This window comes from Triticum urartu, chromosome 1A, assembly GCF_056163025.1.
Source record: "Triticum urartu cultivar PI428250 chromosome 1A, HENAU_Tu73, whole genome shotgun sequence".
In the NCBI taxonomy this organism is placed as follows: Eukaryota; Viridiplantae; Streptophyta; class Magnoliopsida; order Poales; family Poaceae; genus Triticum; species Triticum urartu.
Window position 1 is genome coordinate 132,256,773 of NC_141873.1, and position 8,945 is coordinate 132,265,717.

Sequence of the window (8,945 nt, forward strand, 5' to 3'; positions counted from 1 at the left end):
TCCCTCTACATCATGTCATCTTGCTTAAGGCGTTACTCCGTTTTTAACTTAATACTCTAGATGCATGCTGGATAGCGGTCGATGAGTGGAGTAATAGTAGTAGATGCAGAATCGTTTCGGTCTACTTGTCTCGGACGTGATGCCTATATACATGGTCATACCTAGATATTCTCATAACTATGCTCAATTCTGCCAATTGCTCAACAGTAATTTGTTCACCCACCGTAGAATACTTCTGCTCTTGAGAGAAGCCACTAGTGAAACCTATGGCCCCGGGTCTCTTTATCATCATATCAATCTCCATCACTTTATTATTGCTTTGCTTTTACTTTGCTTTTACTTTTTACTTTGCATCTCTATACCAAAAATACCAAAAATATTATTTATCATCTCTATCAGATCTCACTTTCGTAAGTGACCGTGAAGGGATTGACAACCCCTAAGCGCGTTGGTTGCGTTGAGCTATTGTTTTTGTGTAGGTACGAGGGACTCGAGCGTAGCCTCCTACTGGATTGATACCTTGGTTCTCAAAAACTGAGGGAAATACTTACGCTACTTTGCTACATCATCCTCTCCTCTTCGGGGAAATCCAACGCAATGCTCAAGTGGTAGCAGGGTCTTCGATTGACGCTGCTTGCAAGGCGCGCTGGAGGGAGCACACCGTATCTCTTTCTTCGCAGGGGACTGTGATGATCCCGCTGCTTCCTAGCATTTTGAGGACGTTGTAGCCGTGGTGCGTCACTGCCATGAGCTTGGCCAGGGCCGGATACCCGAGGATGGCATTGTATGTCAGACGAATGTGGGCAGCGTCAAAGTCGATGAGCTCGATGCGGTAGTTGTTGCGTTCTCCAAAGGTGACTAGGAGGCGGACCTAACCTATTGGCGTGGTGGAGCCGTCGGTCACTCCTGAGGAAGGCTTGGTAGGCTAAAGCTGATCGTATGGCACTTGAAGGTTGTCGAACGTCTCGACGGACAGGACGTTGAGCCCTGCGCCGCTGTCGATGAGGGTCTTGGTGACTTGCACGTTGCTGATGATGGGTGAATAAAGCATTGGGAGAGCGCGAGCGGTGGCCGCGCACTTGAGCGGATCCGCTGAGCTGAAGGTAATGGTGCACTTGGACCACCTGAGCGGGCATGTAGCTTCGAGCTTGGGGAGGACTGCGTTCACCCCACGAGCAAACTGCTTGAAGATACGCTGTGAGGCTGGGGCTTGAGCTCCGCCCAAGATGCATGCGATAACACGCGGCTCCTGGAAGCCCCCAGCCCCCTCGTCTTGGTGGTGGTCGTCGTTCCTTCTTGGTGGCGGTAGTGGAGGAAGCCCAACATTGCCCTGAGGACGGTCCTCGTGAGGCTGATCCCTCCAGGCACCTTCGCGAGGCTGATCCTGCCAGCGGTCCTCACGAGGCCGGTCGCGCCACTCCTGGCGGGGGCTCCGGTCGTCCCAGCGACCTCCTCCACGTCCTCCTCCTCGGCCGTAGCCTCGGTCGTTGCGCTCGGGGCGTCGATCGAAGCGTCCGTCGCGCACGGCTCTGAGCTCTTGGCAATCGTTGGTGTTGTGGTTGTGTACGTTGTGGAAGGCGCAGAACGGTCGGCTGCCCTTGGATGACTCAGGCTGGTCCCTGCCACACTTCGTGTCCGGCTTTGCCGCGAGCACGACGACTCCCTTGCGCTTCATGTCCTTGGCCTTGGCTTTCTTCTCCTTTGGGTTGGCAGCTGGGAGCTCGAGGAGGGAAAGGCGTCCTTCCTCAGCCCTTGCGCACTTGGTTGCCAGGTTGAATAGCTCCAAGGATGTGCACAACTCCTCATGGATGGCAAGCTCCTCCTTCATCTTGATGTCGCAGATGCCATCGGAGAACGCATAAATGATGGCCTCGTTCGTCACCTTGGGGATCTTGAGACGAACGTTGTTGAAGCGCTGGATGTACTTCCGGAGGGTCTCCCCTGGTTGTTGCTTGACGCGGCGCAGGACACCCACGGCCGGGGGGCGGTCGCGAGTGCCCTGGAAGTTGGCGACGAAACGGTCGTGCATCTCGTCCTAGGAAGAGATGGAGCCACGAGGCAGGTTCAGGAGCCAGGAGCGGGCGCCATCCTTGAGAGCCATGGGGAACCAGTTCGCCATGACTTTCTCGTTGCCGCTGGCCGCCTCGATGCTCAGCTCATAGAGCTGCAAGAACTCTGCGGGGTTGGGGATGCTGTCGTAGTGCGGAGGCAGGTCTGACTTGAACTTGCCTGGCCAGGCGACGCTACGCAGCTCGAGGGTGAAGGCGCGGCAGCCGGCTGTGGTCACCGGGGCTCACCTTGGAGGTGGGGCCTGGTCGTGGTGCCCCTGCGCCTCCGCAGCATGCGGCGCATGGCCCTGTCACAGCAAGCGATCCTGGCGTAGCGGAGCTGGGAGTGGTGGAGCACTTCCTTGAGGACGGGGAATCTCTTGGCAGCTTCTTTCCTCGTGCGCTGACACATGGCGCGGTGGGTCGCGCCGCTGGACCGCGCGTCTTGGAGCGATGATGCCACCCTGGCGTGGGGGAGGCTGAGGTGCTCCCTGAGCCGCACGTCTCGGCGCAAGGGCGCTGTCTTGTTGTGGAGGAGGGGGGCGCCCCGTGAGCCACGCCGCCCGCAGCTGGCGGAGGGCGAGGCAGCGAGAGGGATGATGCAGGAGAGCCTCCCGCGACGCTGACGAGCTCGACGATGCGGTCCAGCCAGTCCTCGTAGAGGTCGTCGACCGGACGGTAATGCAGAATCTCGCGTGCCATGAGCAGCGCGGCCTACGCGTCCGTGGGGGCGCCGCGAGCGTGAGATGACGAGCCGATCGGAGTCAACGACGGGGTGGCGGTGTGGCCGTCCCGACGCATGGATGGATGCAGTGAAGAGGCTTGCTGCTAATTTGCCGCCGGACCGGTAACAGCGTTGGCGGCGGATGACGGAGAACGATGGGGAGGCCCGCCGACGGGAGCCTTCTGAGCAACACGGGCGGCGAGGGCAGCCCGACGCTCAGCGCGAGCTCGGCGAGCGTCGGCCACGAGCTTAGTGGAGTGACGAAGCGTGGGTCGACGAAGAAGAAGGCTTCGGCGCACCCCTACCTGACGCGCCAAATGTCGGATTTCGGATTCCGGCAAAAGCCTTAAGGTTCGAACACTGGGGTGCTCGCGAAGATCTCTTACTCACCGATCACGCCTTCAAGCACTTCGCGATCTCAAAGGCTAGCTCGAAGAACTCACAACACAAGAGACACAAGATTTATACTGGTTCGGGCCACCGTTGCGGTGTAATACCCTACTCCAGTGTGGTGTGGTGGATTGTCTCTTGGGCTGATGATGAACAGTACAAGAGGAAGAACAGCCTTCTCAGGTGAGGTGTTCTTGTGCTAGGTGAGTGTGTGAATGGATTGGATCTAGGTCTCCAACCGCTGCCCCTCTATGATGGTGGCTAATACTATTTATAGTGGCACTGGTCCTCTCCCCAAATATTGAGCGGGAAGGGAGCCAACAACGGCTAATTTGAAAGGGGACATCTAGTACTAGTTATCCTGACAAAAGCAGTCTTCGCCTGACAAAGGCTCTGGAGGTGACGCCGTCTTGGGTTGCACGATGACCTCCGCCCTGCCGTCCTGCTGGTCTTAGTCTCGTTGCACCGATATGAAAATCTTTGTTTGACGCCTCGGTACTCTTTGTCTGCGCGTGCTTCCTTAGCATCAAAGAAGAAACAAGGACACTGTGAGCGCTGGCGTCCGCCTGGCCTCGATCGTCATGGCTCACGTCATTGGAACCTCGTGAGGTTTGCCTGGCCTTAATCTCTCCGCCCCTCGCGAGCTAGCCTGGTGAGGCTGCTCCCGAGGAGGTCTTGTGTCGTCCGCCTCGCGAGGCATGGCCCCTCGCGAGAGTCTTGAATGCTTGTTGGTGAAGATGGGCCGTACGGGCCCGCTGGCAAAGCCACGCCGTGGCCGCAGGTAGGTAAGTCTGGAGACCCCCGTTCTCAGAACACCAACATAGGGTGTGCGTGTGTGTGTTTATAGGGGTGATTGTATGCACGTGTATATGAGCGCTTGCGGATGTAATGTGTTCAAAAAAATACAGTATAAGAAAGGGCAACAAAGTTTGAACAACAGATCAAGTAAATCCGCAAAAACGCATGAACACAGTAAGCAACACGTAAATGGGCCGGCCCACTTGTGCATGACCCAGTTTTGGAACTTTCTGAATGGCTCCTAACCAGTTTTGGAAACCTTCTAGATGGTTTCGAACTGTTTTGTTTATTGTTTCCGGTTTTCTTTTTGTTTTCTTATTTTTTTTAAAAAAAATAGGGTGGGGTGAGGCCTTCTGCTTTTCTCTCTCTCTAAGTTTGTGTTCTTTCTCTAAGTGGTAGCATCAGTGCCAGCATTCATGACCTGATTTGGCACATTGTATATGTAAAATATAATATGGGTAGTTTTAGAACTTTCGAGAATGGTTGATAGATTGTGTGGAATTGTGCCGTAAGGATGTGGTGGAGAGGATTCAGGCTTTACGAATTAAACTTGCATTAGGTTGGCAGTAAAGAGGCAAAGGTTGTGCCTACTTTTTATACTACATGTACTTCTGAGATCTCCGTTGCATTTGGTTTATTAAATTCAGTACCGAGCTACCCACCGACTCATGCATAAATCTATGCATCTCAATTTACTGCTTTGGCCGCAACCGCCTTTATATGATTAAATGAATGTCTTCACTCGAGCAAGTCAAGCTGTAAAATATGGACTAAAAGCTAACGTGCGCTTTGCTATCCCCTTTTTGCTTCTCGTGTTAAACAATTGCTTTCTCATTATCATGTGTTGTTGGCGAATTAATCAACATCACCATAATATGTGGGATGTTTGTCTCCTACCGAAAAGGAGTGTCATGGCTCTTGGCATTCTTATATTCAGCATAAAAAGGTATTCATAGCTTTTCAGAGATATGCGAACATACTTTCTCAGTACGCTCAAATGCTCAATTACCTACTAGATTGAATTTTTGAACATTTTAATCGACATGTGAGATTTTTTTAATATAAAGTAAGGGCAAAATTATTTTACTTTGTTTAAGTATGTGTCTCCTAACTTGAATGAATGCTAACTTTTTATGTTAAGGCTATAACGTGTGTTGCACGTACACACTTACTAGTATGAGAAACACACAAAGTTTCTATTGATGTGCAAAAGAAAAAGACCAAGTACATATTTGACTAAAGGCCCCTATTTCATATTTCCTCTCTGACACTCTCTTTGGCACATTTCCACAGAAAACCACGAAACAGAATGAGCAAGCAGGTAAATGGGTTGGCCCACTTGTAGATTCCTACGCGTGGTAGAAGACCCAGTCATGGAACCTTCTAGATGGTTCCTGGCCGGTTTTGGGAACCTTCTAGACAGTTTTGAACCTTTTTTTTACTAGTTTTCGGTTTACCTTCTATTTTTTTGTTTTTTATTTCTTTGTTTTTTCTACAATTTTTCCCTTTAAAAAAATGAATTAAGAATATTTAGCATTTCCTAAAAAATTATGATTTTTTTCCAAAAAGTATTCAGTTTTAATATGTTGTTTGCATTATTACAAAAATCAGATTATATTATTTTTTCAAATGTCGTTGAAATTTGTTCACATTCTCAAACATTGTTGGTTTCTTTCCAAAACAATCTTCGAAACTTCAGAAAAAGTTCCCATTTTCAAAAAGTTAATGTTATGTTTTCTGAAGCGAAATGCTCACAATTTGTGCAAATTGTTTAGATTTTCCAAAAAAAGCTAAGAATATATTCGTGTTTTCCAAAACAAAACTTCATAATATTTTATTATTTTCATATTTCTGAGAAAAAGCAAAAAAAACATAGACCCTACAGCAGCCGCTACTTTCCGAATGGGTCAGCCTATGCAGGGCGTGCCCTGTGCGTCGGGCACCTAGTGGGAGCCCCTATTTCTCACTGGGCGCCCCTATTTCTCGCGTTACGTGAGAGGAGGGGGAAATCTCGCCTAGACCGCTACATATCGGGCCGGCCCACTGTAGCGAGAATTTTCAGAAAAACATAGTTAAAAAAAGTGGTGCTACTAGAAGGATCGATGCTAGGATCGACTAGTTTCCTCCCAGCGCTGCTAGCCACTGCGACATACTCTACTAAACTTGTTGTACACTATGGAGAGCACGGCCTACTAGAAGGAGAAATGAGCTGGGTTTTACCATGCTTACTTTCTTTTCCTGTTTTAACTTTTTTTTTCATCTGTTCCTTCATTTTTACTCGTCTATGCGACATACTGAACTTCTTGTACATTATGGAGAGCACGGCCTACTAGAAGGAGAAATGAGCTGGGTTTTACCATGCTTACTTTCTTTTCCTGTTTTAACTTTTTTTTTCATCTGTTCCTTCATTTTTACTCGTCTATGCGACATACTGAACTTCTTGTACATTATGGAGAGCACGGCCTACTAGAAGGAGAAATGAGCTGGGTTTTACCATGCTTACTTTCTTTTCCTGTTTTAACTTTTTTTTTCATCTGTTCCTTCATTTTTACTCGTCTATGCGACATACTGAACTTCTTGTACATTATGGAGAGCACGGCCTACTAGAAGGAGAAATGAGCTGGGTTTTACCATGCTTACTTCCTTCATTTTTACTCATCTAATTCAAAATGATTTTTCTGTGTTTTTCTTTTTACTCGGTTTTCACATGCTTTCCCCCTGAATAATTTTGGTTAAGAAACATAGAAAAAATGTTAATAAACATTTAAAAATGCCGAACAAGTATTGGAAAAATGTTGAATGAGTATTTGAAAAACGTTGAAATGAGTATTTGAAATTTTTTGAACAATTATTTGGAAAATGTTGAACAAGTACATGAAAAATGTTGAGTAGGTATTAAAAAATGTTAAAACGACTATATGAAAAATATTGACCAAGTATTTGAAAATGTTGAACAAGAATTTAGAAAATGTTGAATACATATTAAAAATATTGAACGATTTTGAAAAATGTTGAAAAATTATTAAAAAAATGTTGGATGGTTATTTAGAAAATGTTAAACGAGTATTTGGAAAATGTTGAATAAGTATTAAAAATATTGAACAAGTACTTAAAAAATGCTGAATAACTATTAATATGTTGAACAAGTATCTAAAAATATTGAATAAGCGTTAAAACAATGTTGAACATGTATACAAAAAATGCTTTTGACATGTACAAAAATGTAGAGTGAAACAAAAATAAACATTAGAAAATACAAAAGAAAAGAAAGAATGCATAAGAAACAAAGAAAATCCAGAAAAATGAAAACCAAACAAAAAATGGAGAAGAACAAAGAAAAGAATGAAAAAATCGGAGAAGAAACAAATACAAAAAACAATAAAAACAAATGGAGGAGAAAAAAAATAAAAAGAACAAAAAAAATCAAAAAAAGGAATAAAAACTGAATAACGTAGAAGACAATGGAGAACGAAAAGAAAAATTGGGCACGCCCAGCTATTTTATACGTAAAGTACGTCGCGCCCATCCAGTTTAACACGAGTGTGAGTGTAGCCTAGTGGTTACGAGCCCTGCACTACACCATGGAGACCTGCGCGCGGGCGCGGTGGCTAGTCGCGTTTGGTTTGTTCGCGACAGATCGATCCCTCGCACGTTCACCCTTTTCCTTCATTTTCTCTTCAGTTGTTCGCGAGAATGGGCGGCCCAGTAATAAAACCTCCGACACGAGACTTCCCAGGACTCTCGCTTAATGCGAGAAATAGTTCCGGTGGTGAACCCCAAAGCGCGTCATCTAGGCGCCCGAACGCACAAGGGGCTTTCGTAGTGGGTCGGCCAATTTGCAGTAGTGGCTCAGCTAATATACCAAGCTGACTACTTTAACTCACTAAAAAAAGGACGCTAATAACTGTCATACATGTGGCATCTAATGGGGTTGTGCCATACGCCCTGTGTGGCACGGAGAGAACCCCGCCCGCACAAAGGCGTCCGGGCGCAGGCAGCCACATCCCGCACGTCCGGTGTGTGGTACAATCACCCACACGTCAGGGCGATCGACCGCACTGCCCGCATGACCTAACACGCCCCCTCGTCCCGGCCTGCTTTCTAACCCCAGTCCGGCCTGCCACCGTCGTCTCCTACCTCTCGACCCCCTACCTCCATCGTCTTCCTTCTTTATTTGCCATGGCAACCAGAGCAGATCCCTAGCGCATCCCCACCGCTACCCACCCCCAACCCTGCCCTCTCGAGACGACGACCTAACAGGTGGATCTCCGATCTCCTTCTGTTTCTCGTCCTTCTTCTGTCCAGAAAATTGAAATTGCAAATTACCCACGAAGATGGCGACTAGATCCACACTGTCATGGCAAAAACACCACGGATTTGTGTGTATTCACATTTGCCCACCAACATATGCCAGATCTTCCATATTCTATCCTAGAGTTGAGCTAAGCTTCTGGCTTGGCTTGGTGGGAGTAGTTGCTACAGAAGGATGCGTAGGAATCACTAAAAAAGGGGGAAGAAAAGGAGGAATTTGGCATAGGGAGGGAGGAAAAATAATTGCCACTTGTATCTGATGTTAGTTGCCATCTATCTTTGCCGTCAGCTGCCACAGTATTATGTTGTTACTTTCCATCGTATTATGTCGGCTGTTGCCATTGGTTCAAAATGATAGTTGGCATCCAGATTTTAGAAAAGAGAACGAATGTGCATGTCCTACTTGCCATGATGTGTTGGTTGTCTACGCAAGAAATGTGATAATATGCCCTGTTATCTTGTATGTGCAAACAACAAGAATGCATTTTGCGGATATTGATGCGTTCTTGTTCATGTAGTGACTGAAAACACAGTGGGAGAAAAAAAGCGGAAAAATGAATCATGAAGACGACACTGATCCTTGGTTTTCTCAAAGGTCGGAAACACCCCCTTGGTATGTAGCAGAGTACAATCAACTCATTTCGGCAGGGGCGTTGCTGCCACTACTAGAGCAG

At 47.4% G+C, this 8,945-nt stretch overlaps 1 protein-coding gene across 1 annotated transcript; it reads right to left on the bottom strand.

Moving 5' to 3' along the window:
- Window positions 1–601: 601 nt before the first annotated feature.
- LOC147990355 (uncharacterized) lies at window positions 602–2,029 on the bottom strand. The gene is made up of 2 exons (XM_087538180.1): window positions 1,019–2,029; window positions 602–871 (listed from the first exon to the last, which is right to left on the bottom strand). Exons 1-2 carry the CDS (start codon window positions 2,027–2,029, stop codon window positions 602–604), a joined length of 1,281 nt encoding a protein of 426 aa, XP_087394306.1.
- Between the last annotated feature and the right edge of the window lie 6,916 nt (window positions 2,030–8,945).

Excerpts from the sequence above, each read along its gene's own strand:
- LOC147990355 (XM_087538180.1), bottom strand. The coding sequence starts at position 2,029 with ATGCACGACCGTTTCGTCGCCAACTTCCAGGGCACTCGCGACCGCCCC. Across the intron at positions 872-1,018 it reads CCATCATCAGCAACGTGCAA|GTCCGCCTCCTAGTCACCTT; the intron begins GTCACCAAGACC and ends CCAATAGGTTAG.